The sequence below is a fragment of the Puntigrus tetrazona genome, unplaced genomic scaffold (assembly GCF_018831695.1).
Source record: "Puntigrus tetrazona isolate hp1 unplaced genomic scaffold, ASM1883169v1 S000000837, whole genome shotgun sequence".
Classification (NCBI taxonomy): Eukaryota; Metazoa; Chordata; class Actinopteri; order Cypriniformes; family Cyprinidae; genus Puntigrus; species Puntigrus tetrazona.
The window spans coordinates 765,001-781,091 of record NW_025048437.1 but is presented as its reverse complement, the minus strand read 5'-3'; the positions used below and the strand labels follow the sequence as shown (position 1 = coordinate 781,091).

Sequence of the window (16,091 nt, the reverse complement as noted above, 5' to 3'; positions counted from 1 at the left end):
AATGATGGATAGAGTTGCTTTTATTCCTGCACGTTGCCAGATAGTAGCAAAAAGACCTTTTTGATTTTTTCCTGTTTTTCTTCCCTTTTTATTTTCAGCGCTTTCAATGCATTTATTTTGTCCATCTTACACAAACTGATGTAGAGTTGTTTTTTTCTGTGGTTACAGGTAAATTATACTGCAAAACAGTCACCAGCCCTTTCTTTTCCTCTCTTTTCCTTTCGGCTTACTCTTTTAACCTCCTCCTTGTATTCATACACACACACACACACACACAAAACAAAAATGTACATGAGTTGTTTTTCAGGGTTTTGCCATAATGATATTGAGCTCATAAACGTGTGTATTTTATATATATATATATATATATATATATATATATATATATATAATACACACGCTTATGAGCTCATCTCACATTAATCAACAAACTGCTGTGATCTGCAGATCCACATCACAGAAGATGGTGACAGAAAAACAATCCAGAAACAAAAACATAACATGTATACTGGTAAACTTTAGGGCTGGATCTGAGTCTCCCACGTATCATGCAGGAAAGCAAGAAAGCAACAGCTGACAGGTATGAGATATGAGCCAGTTGTCCAGAGAGAAAGTGAAGGAACAGCAGGTAAACAGCTGCAAGATCAACTGATACTGTTCAGCCTCTGTGCCACCAATTCAGCTCTCACAATAGTGCGCCGATGCTCCGCCGTTTGCATATTTAATGACATAATTGAGATGCATTTGTCAGCGATATGAACACATACACCGAGCCGCTTCTTCATGAGATCTCTAAAATGCCCACTTAAAAAAAATAAAAACTTTAAGATCAAATACATTTTGCCTCAAAAAAAAAAAAAAAAAAAGAATAAAAAGAGTCATCACAGGAATAATGAGAATAGTTATAATATATATATATAGTATATATATATATATATATATATATATATATATATATATATATATATATATATATATATATATATATATATATATACATACACACACATATATATACTAAAAAATTAATAATTATCAAAATAATGGTATTAAGAACACATAAAACCTTTAATAAAATAAATTGTTCCAGAATGTTTTATTTATAAATCTGCCCTTTTTAAAACTCTTGTTTAAAAAAACAATGTAATTAAAATGTACATATATTTATCTGTGTGTGTGTTTGGGTTAGTAAGACTTTATTTATTTATTATTTATTTATTTTAAATCAAATACTTGTCACAGAAATATTTAAAATTTGAGTTTACCTGCTTTATTCTAATTATCTGACTCAAATAATGCTTGTTTTTCCCTCTTTAATAGTAGCATTGTTCCCGAAAGAAAATAGTTTTTTTCTCTTTTAATTTTTTTTATGTCAGTTTGTTCCTCCAAGGTCTTGCAATATAAACCATTCATGTTTCCCAAATATCGCCAATAATTACTTAATGCATTTAATATCGCTATGATATTATTTGACCGTGAGCAGCACGCCTCCCAGCGAAGGGGTCAGTAATCTGACACTGGACGCCTCCCCGCTCTCCCTTTGACTGATGGACACATCTCCACGCTCAGAGATACACCATTGATGGCAGCTAAAACGATGAATGCTGCCATTATCAGGAGAACTAGTTGCCTGGCGGCGTCGTGACACCTGATTCGCTATGTCTCCTCCAAGTCTCTTTGTGCCAGCATTTTTATATCTGGAAACATCTGCTGGCATTCAGTTGCAGTCCACAGCCAGTCTGTCATGAGCTTGAGAGAATGGGCAACAAGCAGACCATCTTTACCTCCCAGCAACTGGACGACATCAGGTCATCAGGCATCATTTTGAAAAGCTAGGTCTCTAAAACTATTTCACGTGCTAAAATTAAGTGTCAATGAGGATGCATTTATTTGATGCATTAAAACAAAATTACATTAAAATAAAAATATATTAAAAATAGCTTAATATTATTACGATTAAAATACATTGATATGTATTGCAATATATTTGAAATTTTTATTTTTTTAATTCCTGTGATGATTTCAGCATCATTACTCCAGATCCTTCAGAAATCATTCTAATATGCTGACTTGCTGCACACGATGATTATTATTAATGCTAAAAGCCAGCTGAAGTCGTTTCATATTTTTATTTTTGCAGAGCCTTTTCAGGATACTTGGAAAGTTCAAAAGAGCAGTTTATTTTGAATAGAAACCGTTTTAAATGTCTTCGCTTACCCTTAGAGCAATTTAAAGGTCCTTCAAAATAAAAGCATTACTTATTTAAATAAAAAAACATTGACCACCACTCCGGCATGCTTAAAAAATTACATTTATGGCAAAATGACATAGATGCACTTTAAATTGGTCAGAAAAGTTCATATGGTCACGTTAAAGGCTATATTTATGAATGTGATGAATGCTTAAGGCACTCATTTTCATCTCAGAATTGTAAAGCATCAAAAGAAGGTAGTTTCGGAGCAGAAATGCTGCTTAGTAAATCCTTGCCTGTTTTTTATGCTGCATTTTCGTAGGACTAAAAATCTATTTCACCAGAAAAGAAATTGAGGTGAGACAATTCTATTAAAAAGCATTGGTAAATTGTTTTAAGGTGTGTTGTTTTTTTTTACTATTTTTATTTTTAGTTAAATTAGGTAGTTTGCAAACTACTTAAAAAAAATAATAATAATAATAAAGTCTACTTTGCTGGTTTTATGTGGCTGAAATCTGAAAAGTTGTCAGTTATCGCTGCATACCAGTGTGAAGATGTCATATGACAGACTTACGTGATGATGCTCGGTTCGAACGCTTGTCGTCTTTGGTTCAGGCTCTTTCCATCGATACCGTGATTTAAAGGCGCGCCGCAGCCGTGCTGCTGACTACACGACCCAACCGAAGTGCGTTTGCCCACGGTAGCCGATTTCCTCCCTGGCAGCATGCCGAGCTGAAGGTAGCGTCCCGCCTCCTGTTCATCAATTATGAAGCCTACTAATTGGCCGTAGTCTTGCGGGAGGGGTTGTTGCTGGTCAGATCCCCTTGACCTCGGGGAACCGCGGCTTGGTTTAGCTTTTAACTGGCGCTGGTCTCTCAAAAACTGTTTTATGAAATGATGTTCTAAATAATGATACGACCACGAGGTTAGTAATCAATGCCACAAAATATAATGCTTGCTTTGAACGAAGCCGCTGCGCGGTTCGCTATGTAATTAGCCGCGGTGTTGCCAAGTCCATGTTTTTCCTAAACAGGCTAATTTAGCGGGATAGTTCACCCCAAATAAAAATTGCTTGTCGCGTCATTCCAAACCAGTAAGGCACGCTCTTGGAACAACAATACAAATTAAGTTATTTTGGATGAAATTTGAGGCATTGCTACGTACAGCCATCTAATCGCGTTTATTTTGGCTTTGGAACGTTCATATTATTTAATAACACGCTAGCATGCAAGGTTAAAAACACTTTCGTTGTCTTATAATATGCAGTTCCTTTGCTAATCTGTAGTGATTGGTCTAGGCGCCAGTCATGTGACCGGTCGAAGACTCAGGAAAAACATCCATAGATCTGCAGCAATGCTTCATCACCTTCCAATTGTTTTTTATGCAAATATTTAGATCACCTTTCAAAACAATAAAACAAGTTCAAGTTTTGCCAACTTGCATTATTATTTTAATCAGAACACCAAATTTTGTAGAAACACTTAAAAGTGCCTTAATGTATTAATAATCACTATAGAAAATATCACATTCAGTAATACATACATTACTGATGTCTGGAATAAGACTGAGGCCTGAATAAGATCGTAAACTGTTTTTATGGGCCTACCTGCTTGCCCGGGCAAAATATACCTATCAATGAGGTATCTCGCTTTAACATTTGGCGCTTTTTACTACTACTTAATGAAACTGGGCGCTGTCGGCGGTCAGTCGCCGAGCTTCGCCATTCGCTCAGGTGGACGTGACGCCGCGCGGAAACTATCAACTGCTGGGTTTCATTTCCATTTTAAAATAAAAGCGCGCGATAGTTTAAATGGCTATCTTTAGCGCTTCCAGTGGCAGCACCCGCAAAGAATAAATTAGCATTTTCTATTCACAGACTAATGCTCAAGGGACAAATACGCTAATGCTTTTGCTATTCGTGTTCCAAGATGAACGGCTTTATGGTTTGGAATATGAGGTGAAATAACATTTTATAATAATGCAGCGTATTTTCTTTAGTCTTAGGGTCAATGGCTCTCAAAATACATTTGGGTAGTAGTTTGGACTATATATTTTTTTATGGACTGGTTGCAATTTGTTGGCTGGTGTGAAAATCTTCATGGGTTTGGTCTGATTGAAATTTGGGTGGTTCAGTCACGCACTGAAGCGTGGTGGGGTTTTAGTTTGGGGTTAAGGTTAGGTTAGGTTGAGTTAGGTTTGGTTGGGGTTCTAGGGTTGGTGTTGAGTGTTTAGGTTAAGGATTAAGGTTGGATTTAGGTTAGTGTTAGGTTGAGGTTAGGGTTAGGGTTAGTTAAGGTTAGGGTTAGGATTGAGTTAGTGTTAGTGTTAAGTTTGAGGCAAGGTTAGGTTAGGTTAGGGTAGGTTAGGTTAGGGGTTGGAGTTAAGGTTAGGGTTAGGTTAGGTTTGAATTGGGTTAGTGTTGGAGGTTAGGGTTAAGGGTAGGATTAGGTTAGGTTGAGTTAGTTAGTGTTAGAAGTTAAGGTTAGGTTAGGTTAGGTTAGTGTTAGTTAAGGATTAGTTAGTTGGGTTTGAAGTGTTGAGTTAGGAGTTGGGATTGGGTTAAGGTCAGATTCCAGTGTTTAGGTTAGGTTAGGTTGGGTCAGGTTGGAGAGTGTTGGAGTTGGAGTTGCAGGGTTGGGTTAGGTTGTGGTCAGATCAGACAGGTCAGGGTTAGGTTAGGTTAGGTTAGGTCAGGTTAGGTCCAGGTCAGAGTTGGATTGGGGTTATGGTTAACCTATTGGCAAAACTCAGAGCAAAAAAGCAAAAACGTTGATTGGGGTGGGTTTTACCCAAATCCAGCGTAAGAAACCAAACTTTAAATATCTTTAGGCATTTTCAAACAAGGAAGCAGCTCTTTATTGCGCACGCAGCTTTTAAAAGACTCAAGGCAGGTAAAGACAATTTAGAAACAGAATTACATACAAACCATCAAAAAGAGAGCATAAAATTGGTTCATGAGCAAATTGCTAACTACGGACAAATTGAAACACAACTTCTAGAACAAGTCCATGTCAAACCCCGCCCCTTAAACTAACTTACGTAATTGAAGCAATGAGATTTTACTTAATCATGCGAATCAAGAGCCACCAGTTTCGTGGTCTGTATTATTTAGAGGATTTTTATTGAAGAGGAAAATGCTGTGTTTCACGTAGGACAACCCTTTCCAGGCAGAGGATTGCTGAGGTTTTTCTCAGAAGATGGAGAAGGAAACATGACTTTGGGCTGACTTTCTGGACATGTTTTGATTGCTTAGTGAAATGGCGCGCGGGACCTGAAGGCATATTATGCTTTAAAATCTACGGTCAGTTTTAAAGCGAACTACGTGAAAAGCGATTAACCCTTCGCGGCTTAGCTAGAGTTACTTCATTTGGGAGCGAACACACCCAAGGTTAGTAAGCCAAAGATGGATGCAACTAATTCATTAAAGAAATGATTATTTTATTTCATTTTTGATGAAAACCCAACTCAAGTTCATCATATATTTATTTTTTTTCTTTATTGAGCAACTGGTAAAAATAAATTGTTTATAAAAATAATCGCCTAAACTGATTTTCTACTTGAAAGAACCGATATTACTATTATTTAAATACTACTATATTTAGTATTTTTTGTCATTTTTATTTATTTATTTTATCAGTATTAGGCCTACTATTAAGGTTAATTTTAATTAAATTTTATTTTTCCCTAAATGTAATGCCTTTCCAATTTTTTTCATTTTAATTACTTTAAATGTACACAAATGTTTTGATTAACGCCTGTAAGGTACACAAGGTTATCAGTTTGTTCTGACACAACACCATTTGATACTATGACCTGACTTAGGTCTTCTGTTCCTCCTGTGAACCTGCAGAGCCTTAACTGACATATGAATATCAATAATTCCACGCGTTGTTCATTATAGAGGGAACCACCTAAGAAAAAGCATGCAGCATCTAATTAAACAACAGAACAGAAGATGTCAGAGAATCTGATCCGCTTCTGTCATCAGAAAAAACTCTGTTCTCATGCAACATTAACACAGGGTAAATGATAGCGCTCTCCTAACAACAGAGAACAACGATTTCAACTAGAGGCGGCTGAAATTATTAAATCTTATTCGGGACACTGAAGGATTGATCACTTGTGGTGGATTATCATATAAAATAAGTCGAATGTACTAAAAATATATATATATATCTTTTAAAATTATATTCTAAAAAGTCAGACAAATAAATAGTAACAAAATGTATTATTAAAATAGTATAATAGGTTAATAAATAAATAAAAAAATTTTGGCTATGCATTGTGAAATGTGCAAACTATTAATGATAAATGCAATATTATTTGCAGCATTTCTTTATTCTTTATCAAATGATTTTCCGCATTATTGGTGCTTTTAAAAAGCCGATTCGCGCTTTATTCTTTATCGGTAGATTTAAACCAAATCCGAAACCCTGCAGATTTAATAATTCATCTGTACAAATCGTATGTGTGACAAATAAAATCTTCCCTCAGACTTCAACAACGGCGACTTCATCTGTAAATCGGATCTGGAGAAAACTTAAAATAAACTGACGCGCGAACGAGCTGACCGAGGGGCGAGGTGAGGATGGTGTGCGAGAGGTGATCGTGAAGCCGACCTGGACAACAGCGGCCGTCTGTCTCTGGAGGATTTCCAGCACATGATAGTGAGAGCGCCCGACTTCCTCAGAATGCGATGCCTTTTTTGAGTCTACGGAGATAGAGAGCTTTACGGGGTTCAGTAGCGGCAGGAAGGAAAACTAAAGAAAGCGATGCTTGATTTACGTTTTAATATAGAATCGCTTCATCCGTTGTTGGGTTTGGATTTTATTAAATTAATTTGTTAAATGAAATAATAAAACTTAACTTCAATAAAGGTTTATTTCAGCTAGTTGCCAAGGCAACAGTTGTTTAATTTAATGTATTTAAAAAAACAAATACTATATAAAAAAAAAATATATATATATATATATATATATATATATATATATATATATATGAAACAGAAAAATGTAATTATAAAATAAAAGCTAAATTAAAAAAATTTAATACCTCAGTGATACTAAAACATTTGTCCTTTCAAATCTGCATTATTTTATTATTTATTTTACTTTTTTATTATTATATTATTATTATTTTCATTACTTATTTCCACTTAGCAATTTTAGTGCTTTAGTTAAACAAATTTCAGTTTATTACCGAGGCTTTTATTAAACATTTTAACATTCTGGTTTAACACCACATAAAATCTAGTTTCAGCTTCTATGCCATTAATTTGTTTTCCTTTAAAGACCGACATTCAATTTTTACTTATGAGAATTTGCATTTTTAACTATTTTAAAATCACCGTCCTTGCTTAAATCACGATTTGTAAATGAATTAGAATGAAATAAAGATGTATAACAACAAAGCATCTCAGAAGCTGCAAATAAAGCGAAGATGATTGAAATCGTTTTGCAGGAAATCAATTTCAGTTTTTCTACTTCAAGCGTTCACATATCTGTTTGGAACGGTTTCTTTATGAAGATTTTCCGATCAGCTTTATACACGGAGGATTTAGATTTTGAGCTGGCTGGTTATGTTTTCAACCCTTCTCTCTTCTAGCACCTTCCACATCAGGATCTGAAGAACTCAGAAGAGGATGAAGATCTTTCACTGCAGATTCAAGAAGTCGGAAAATAAACAAGGCACCCGTACAGATGAATTTATATCCACTATTAATGTGTGAAAATATGCTTCTTAAAACCTAAATACAACAGTAATGTACTTTTTTCAGAAACCGATTCATCCGTCAATATTAAACACGCACACGACTCCATCTCTTAAAAGAATCTTATTTTAATAAATCAAAAGTACAGATATCTACAAAACTGTAGATCAGTTTTTTTTTTTTCAACGTTTTTAGAAAGTACAGTACAATTTAAGTAGACCTCTTTTTAGAGTTATTTACAATTGTTTTCTCTCTTTTTTTTTATACCAAAATGCAATTTACTGATCTCCTGGTTACCTCTCAAATCGACAAAATGAAAACATGGTCATATAAAAGAATCTGTAAATGATATGGATGAAAAAAAAAAAAAAAAAATCAAATACGAGAAAGACGAACTAAACTGAGATGGACAGACGCACGTATCGCTGCTTTAAGACAGAAAGCGGTACCTGTTTGCTGATGCTCTTTTCCACTTGGTTTGTTTGCAAATCAAATCAAATTCTTGCCAGCTGTCTGTTATAGCTTTTGCATTTTATTTTATCACTTAAAAACACCCTAAGGCCAGATTCGAGGTCCATTAACATGTTTTAAACGGCAGACTGTCCTCTAAAGCTCAGAAAAGACGACCAGACCAACGCTTCAACGTACAGGACATCTACAGAAAACAACACACACACACACACACACACACACACACACAAAACATACAGGAGGTCAACAGTATCACCTTCATGATGCATAGATCCAAAATGAAAGATCAAGTATTAGTTATTAAGACAAACGGCAAGTTGGGGACGTTATTGGACAGGGAGAGAAGAGAGATGCTGCGGATGCTGGTGAAGACGCATCGACCCGAAAGCGGCATCTCCTCGAGGTGGAAAGAGAACAAGGCGCAAACAGGAAGTCGTTTCAAGTGAAAGAGAAGGAAAGTGGCCGTCTTTAGGCGGCAAGAAGAGAATCTCACCAACGTCTGCCCAACACTGTGCTTCTTCTTAGCCTTTTAAAAACGCGTTCGGCTCACGCTTCGCTCCGGAGCGAACGAAATCTATGCAGAGCATTCTTGCGTCCTGAATTCTCATCGTGTAAATAATTAATTCAATCGCGTAATTTTTTCGTAAGCTGGTACGACACACGGCGTCCCGATATGCGAAATCATGGTGCGGTAACGAGAATCAAATTCCATTCGTGGAAACACGTTCGTCGTGAAAAAACAACGAAATGCTGTTTTTTTGGGGTGAAATTTAACCTGGATGTGTTCTTAGGTTTTTTTTTTCTCTCCCCCCACTCGAGATTTTACGGGTAAGGTTTCCCGACCTGTTGCTGGTGAACACGACTGCACCAACCGACGCGTTTCGTTTCACAATAGTCGTGCATTTGAGCACAAGAAAAATACAAAAACGCACATCCAGCTGCTGTTCGCTTCAGGAGGGCAGTACTCTCTGGCTTTGCATTTCTTGCATCAATTATAAGCGCGTGCTTACGACATCTCTCTGTTCAGTACTTCAGGAATGGTGGATTACTGTATTCCGGTCGGCTAAGCCTAGTCACATGAACCAAATCTGTTTGTTTTTACACACCGTGCACGACTGCAATTCAGATGCTACACGTGCGGTCCGTTCGCAAACACACGAGAAATATGAACCGATTGAAGGCCGTTTATTCGAACTGGACCAATGGCAGCCAATGCATGAAACCAGCTTTGGCTTCCGATCGGTAGAAAACGGCTCAAAACGAACACGAATTCGGCAGGTCACACTCCACGTAACCATGTAAAAACGCCTCTTTTTTTACGATGCAAAACTATCACTTGGCACAAACTACACACAACACAAAAGATACTGATAAAGTGCATGGACTTCTGTATACGGGAGGCGCTTGCTCAAGCGTAGCTCTGCTTTTCAGGTCACAAAGTCACCCTTTCTCATTGCTTTTGGTTACGCGTGTCTGTTAATACTACAAACTCGGGATTTCCGCTTCCTATCAAGGGCCGCGTGTCAGTTTCGTTTGATTCTAGTCGATTCAATCCAAGCGTTTTTAAATCAAAGAACGCTTTGAACGCGTCAGGTCGTCATAAAGCAAGACCTGAGTTCTGGATTTATTCGAAGGAATGTTAAAACGAAAGCTAGCGCTACTGCATAAAAAAACTGAACTATTTGGAAATAGCTTTGTGTGTGTGTAAAAAAAAGAAAAAAAAAAAAGGGAGGTTAGTTTTAACGAGGCGGCAAACGTAATGAAAAAAAAAAAAAAGCTGGATCATCTGACTGCAGCTAGTCTGCGAATGCGCAACAGGTCTGAAAAATAAAACCGGGGACAAAAACAGAGAAATATATATATTTTTTTTTAAATAAAAGAAAGGGGGGGGGTTATAATATTCCTCTACTTGCAATAAGGTCATGTGATTGTCGAAGAATGCCGAAAATAAAACGGAATGATAGAGAAAAAATAAAAATCCCACGTAACTCTCAAAAACGCTCACTCAATATCAGATCTGGCTGCTTCCGGGTCGCCAAGGAATGGATCAATTTTGGCAGTTGTGCGCTCAAGACGAGCGATTGAAACAAAGACGTGGGATCTTCTTTAGGTGCGTGTTTCCGAGCCAGTTCTTCACCTTGACTTGTAGAACCGATGCTCCCCCACCGCGGTTTCGTCGGGGAAGGGTCGTGAGCGAGAGGAAGCGGCATCGCTAATCTGTCAATGGAAGAAGAGAAGAGGAGCCAGGAGCTCCGACTGCCCTGGGGCTGGAAGAAGAGCGCGACAGAGAAGGAGAGGGGGGATAAAAGAGGAAGGAGGAGGAGGAGGAGTGCTAAGAGGGAGAGCGTAGTCCAGTCGTGTCCAGCCCACGGGCGGCGGACAGTAAGGCCTTGGTCTTCACAGTAGCACACAGCGAAAGAAGCTGCTCTTTTTCTGCTGTTCAGTGGTAATTTTCACTCCGTGATTGCTGCTCTGAGGATTGTTCCCCTCCTGAGTGAGCAAAGAAAAAAAAAAAATGAACCTCATCAGAATCGCTCTCGCTGGATTACTGCAACGCAAGCTAGCCAGAAATTTAGCCAATTCTGAGAGAGTGGGATATTGGATTATTTCCTTCAAAAGTAAATTGTACTTAACAATAATTAAGTACGAGTGCTTTGATGCAACCTGTGTTGTTAAAAGCGCTATATAAATAAAAATGATTGATTAATTGATTGATTGACAAGTATTTTTAATGCATTAATTGAGCCTCCTGATGCATTGTATGATATTATCAATAATTAGACATGGTATCTATTCATTGTTGCAACTTTAGAAAATATTATGCATACAAAAAAGGCAAACAACAACCTATTTAAACATGTATCTTGGAATATATAAAATGCATTTGAACTTTTATAACAATTTAAGAAAATGCATTGAAAAAAAGGAATCTGCAAACATTATAATGCATTTTAACTTATTTGCGAAAACTTAAACTGCATTTCAAGGCTATAAAAATGCTATCGAGCAAAATTTTAAATGGCATTTTTGCAGCAGTTATGAACCATTGTTAAAAGAACTGTTAATTTAATGTTAACATACAACTTTTGATCTTAAAAATGCATTACTGTAGGCCGAAACAGCTGAAATTAACAAATAGTGTAGTAGTATTGTTCTCTGACAGTTCGTTTTAACAAATGCAGTTAACTAAGGTGACAAAAGAAACTTTATTGTAAAGAGTCCCCAACTTCCAATCATCTAAATCCATTTTTTACACGAAGCTAAAGCACAGAAAGGCAAATTCTCACCAATTTCGTGTCCATCTTTGCTTTTATGTCTCTGGCAAGCGTCAAGAATGCCTGCGAGTAGAGCAGAAAACATCGTCATATCAGCTCTTTAAAAGCTCAATCCGATGCAGATATGATTAGGAAACAAATCTTACGTTCTCAACATTGATGTTAGCCTTCGCGCTCGTCTCCATGAACTTGACGCCGTACTCTAACGCCAGCTAAACAAGTACAGACAGATCCCATTATATAAAACACAAGTATGATGTCTCTGGATGATTACAGACTGTGCAGCCGTGATGCAGGTAGATAATATCTAAACCCAGTCTTGTGGAAGGTGGCATCATTGCTGTTAGAGTCTTATATAATGAAAGTTAAATAATATTATTTGGGAAAGAAAAGGGGTATAAAAGAATGGAAAGAAACATGGCTTGCTCACCTTCTCGCCTCTATCTTTAGACACCTGCCTCTTCTCATTGATGTCACACTTGTTCCCCAAAATCATTTTTTCTACATCCGCTGATGCATGCTGGGTTGAAAACATACAAGAACATGAACTGAACATCCAAGCATTATTTTTTTTTCCCAAAATGGACTATTAGTTAGCTAAAGCTCCGTTACTGATGGTTTAGACAACAACAAGAGTTCGCATAACGCTAACATATTATTTACTGGACATTTAAAGTTCAGTTTTAAAGTATTAAAAGTTCAACCTTTACGCGGAAAATGCTAAAATGCCAAAAGCGGTGAGATGCGATGGCTAAATATGTCCATTTCAATATGTAAAAAATAAACAGGCAAAATATTTACATTTACAAGCATGCATTTACATTTTTATGCATGTGCATTTAAACGGTACATTTTATCAGTCCATGCATTCCCATAAGAATCGAACCCATGCATCACCGTTTGTGCTACAGTTACTTTTTATGTCATTATTTTTATCGTAATCTTTTATTGCATAAAAAAATAAAATGCAGACCTGTTTATTATGTATATTAAGCAAGAAACACTCACCTCCTCTATGTTTCGGATCCAGTTTTTGATGTTGTCAAATGATTTCTCATTAGTAATATCATAAACCAGCATGATACCCTGAGATCAGAGCACAAGATGAATCTCAAGTGTTCACAAAACAGCAATTACAAAGAGAAGCGTTGCTACTCTTAACCCCGTGCTGTGCTTAAAATCATTTCTCTAAATCCAAAAACTTTTAAAGAGTTTCATGCGCGTAAAACCCTCCTCATCACATTTTTTTTTTAAAGCACAGGCCTACAATCAATCAGTTTATAAGTATTTTGACCAGAAACACCACATCTGACAAGGTAGGGGGGAAAAAAAGCTGATATTTTGGGGAAGTAATCACACTGAGTTGGTCTAATGCAACTACTAAGAAGTCGCAAGAACCAAAACCCAACATGAAGGCGATACAGAACTGGAGCTTATTATAAAAGGCACAGTAATGTATATACTTTAGCGTCATCTTACCATTGCTCCTCTGTAATACGCCGTTGTGATTGTTCGGAATCGCTCCTGTCCTGCCGTGTCCCTGTAAATATCAAACAACATCAGTGTGGCGACTAAGGCTGAAACGCATTTAAAGTGGAAGGCGACCTCTTCTTTACTAGAACGAAGGCAAAAGTCAACCACTAACACGCGCTGCTATGTAAAGGAGAAATTCAACCGGTCGCGGTTTCAATAGTCATGCAACAGCTCCTTTAGAAAACCCTCAAGAAAACTACCACCGATGTCATTCCAGCCAACCGCTAATGTTCAACTAGAGTTGAGAGGACACTAGAAGGAAAAGGCAGCTAGAAACTCACCATATCTGTAACTTTATCTTCTTGCCATCTAGTTCTATTGTCCTGATCTTGAAATCGATACCTGAAAGAGAAAATACGTAATCGCGTAACTGTCATAGGCTGAAAAACAGTACAGTACAGTGTCTCTTTTAAACGCGCGTCCACTTACAACACCACATTATTTGTATACATAAAAGGCAAATAGATGTCCATAGTATGCATATGAACGCATCTATATGGAGAAAAAAATGTATAATAATAATCAATAGTATTATATATAAAAATCATTTTATATATATATATATATATATATATATATATATATATATATATATATATATATATATATATATATAAAAATTGTATAAATTTATATATATATATATATATATAAAAATTGTATAAATTTATATATATATATATATATATATATATATATATATATATATTTATATATATAAAAATTGTATAAATTTATATATATATATATATATATATATTTATATAAATAAATTTATATATATATATATATATATATATATATATATATATATATATATAAATTTATATATATATATATATATATATATATAAATTTATATATATAAATTTATATATATATTTATATATATATAAATTTATATATATAAATTTATATATATAAATTTATATATATATAAATTTATATATATATATATATATATATATATATATATATATATATATATATATATATATATAGTAATCCTCAAACTGAACTACATCAAGGTACAGTGGCATTACAATCTGATATTAGCATAACTGTGCTACCATCACAGTAACAGCTTTATGTAAAACTATTTAAATGAAGAAAAACATGCATATTATCATATCAGTGACATGTTGAGTCTTGACTTTAAAAGTCGGTAAACAAAAGCAAATCTTTCACTTTAGTATCCGAGTCATTCTGTCAAAACAGCTAGATGCTAACCGGTACAAACGTTTATCAAACAGACACCAAATCACCGCGCGAAAGAATTAATTAAACTACAAAACGCCAACAAAACTGTCAAAGAAGCAAAACAAGCACAATAAGCCAAGAAGGGCTAACAGACAGTTACGAGTCTATTAGCTTAGCCGTTAGCACAGCCTGACGTTTCATAAACAACCCGAGCGTAAAACAGACATAAATACCTATCGTCGAAATAAACGTCGAGTTAAAGGCATCCTCCGAGAATCTGAAGAGCACACAGGTCTTCCCGACGCCGGAATCCCCGATTAACAGCAGTTTAAACAAATAATCGTAGGTCTTCGCCATACTGAACGTATTGCGGAAATCCGCCCGGTACTTTAGCAGACAGCGCAGAATCCGCAAAAGCAGCGAGGAACTGACCAATCATACTATGGCGAAGGCTGCGTAAATAAATATTAATGAGGTCAAACCGACATGCCCCGTAACCTTCCTGGAACGCGCGGGCACGCAGCGTCATTAATATTCATTAGGCACGCCCCCTTGTGATTCTCAACGGCTCTGGTCATAGTAGGGTTCGTTCCGGCGTGAGCTGACGTACGGCCACGTCGCACGTCAGCGTACGCGATTAATATTCATAGGCTCGTCCTTCGCCGTAGTGGGATTCGTAAACCGTGCTTCCTGAACTAAAACAAGACCTCATACCTTCACAGCAATTACTGACGCAAGTCTGTGCCTCAAGGTCATTATTAATTAGCGTGTGTGGCCGGTCAAATTCCTTCGTGAGGCTTGGCTTCGGGCCTGTATAATATGTATAAGCTATTAATATTATTATTTACTTATTTTGCAATACAATGAAGAGAATATCAAGTGGAATATTCACGAGAATTAGGAAAAAATGCAAAAAAAATAAAACACATTTGGTCCTAAAATAGGCTTTATCATCTTAAAGATATAATTCCATGCCTTTCCTTTGACATTTCTGCAATTAAACTTTAATTAATCGATTTAAGTAATAATAACACTAATTCTCATACACCGGTGTGGTGTGCAAATAAGTAAACATTTATTTAGTTTAAAAAAAATGTAAAAAAAAAACATCAAACCACAGTGAAAATAGCCCTTTGCAGCATCAAGGGTAAAAAATAATATCCCATAAATGACAAACTAAAAACTTCCTAATGCCGAAAATAGTGTAAAGAAATCTGTGTTATAATACATAACGCCTTCAGCTTTCTTTTTAACGCATTTCCCGTACATCTCTACTAAAATGTGCTGTACTTATTGCTTTTTGACCGTTTTTTTGCTGCTGCATTTCTACTGTTTTAAGCATATCGTCCGCCGTGTTCATTCAAAAGAAATAAATAAAACAGCGCCAAGACAGATACGAATTCTCTCTGAATTCTTACATGCAGTGATGGTCATACTTTTTAAGATCAAAAACGTAACCAGGAACAGCATATTTTGTTATTACGCCACAGATGGTGACGGAAGTTGTATTTAAATGGGGAAAAATGGCAACAAGAAGACATTATTTATTATTTAATGGACTAGTAGGTGCATTAGGAAATAATCGAAAGATTGCTAACCAAAATACAGAAAATGATGGATGGAAATAACATAACTTACAGCATACAAGACATGAAAAGCTAAACATAAAGCACTGCTGGAATGGATGGGGAACTCTGGAATGTTCTTCATG

The 16,091-nt window shown here is 36.0% G+C and overlaps 3 protein-coding genes across 4 annotated transcripts in view; 1 reads left to right on the top strand and 2 right to left on the bottom strand.

The window, feature by feature from the left end:
• Window positions 1–1,758: 1,758 nt before the first annotated feature.
• On the top strand, window positions 1,759–7,817 carry cib3 (calcium and integrin binding family member 3). The gene is given in 8 exon segments (XM_043233443.1): window positions 1,759–1,808; window positions 5,344–5,377; window positions 5,379–5,414; window positions 5,416–5,452; window positions 5,455–5,475; window positions 5,478–5,492; window positions 6,686–6,878; window positions 7,793–7,817. Coding segments are annotated over 8 exon segments (411 nt in total).
• Window positions 7,818–10,415: 2,598 nt separating this feature from the next.
• On the bottom strand, window positions 10,416–14,753 carry rab8a (RAB8A, member RAS oncogene family). The gene is made up of 8 exons (XM_043233484.1): window positions 14,614–14,753; window positions 13,462–13,522; window positions 13,127–13,187; window positions 12,656–12,733; window positions 12,078–12,167; window positions 11,794–11,859; window positions 11,660–11,710; window positions 10,416–10,862 (listed from the first exon to the last, which is right to left on the bottom strand). Exons 1-8 carry the CDS (start codon window positions 14,735–14,737, stop codon window positions 10,770–10,772), a joined length of 624 nt encoding a protein of 207 aa, XP_043089419.1. The 5' UTR covers window positions 14,738–14,753; the 3' UTR covers window positions 10,416–10,769.
• A 555-nt stretch (window positions 14,754–15,308) lies between these two features.
• tpm4b (tropomyosin 4b) overlaps window positions 15,309–16,091 on the bottom strand; it is a 20,422-nt gene continuing 19,639 nt past the window's right edge. For both annotated transcript variants that reach the window (XM_043233437.1, XM_043233435.1), the window contains one exon: window positions 15,309–16,091. This exon is cut by the window's right edge and continues 100 nt beyond it. The gene's annotated coding sequence lies outside the window, so the exon portion shown is untranslated.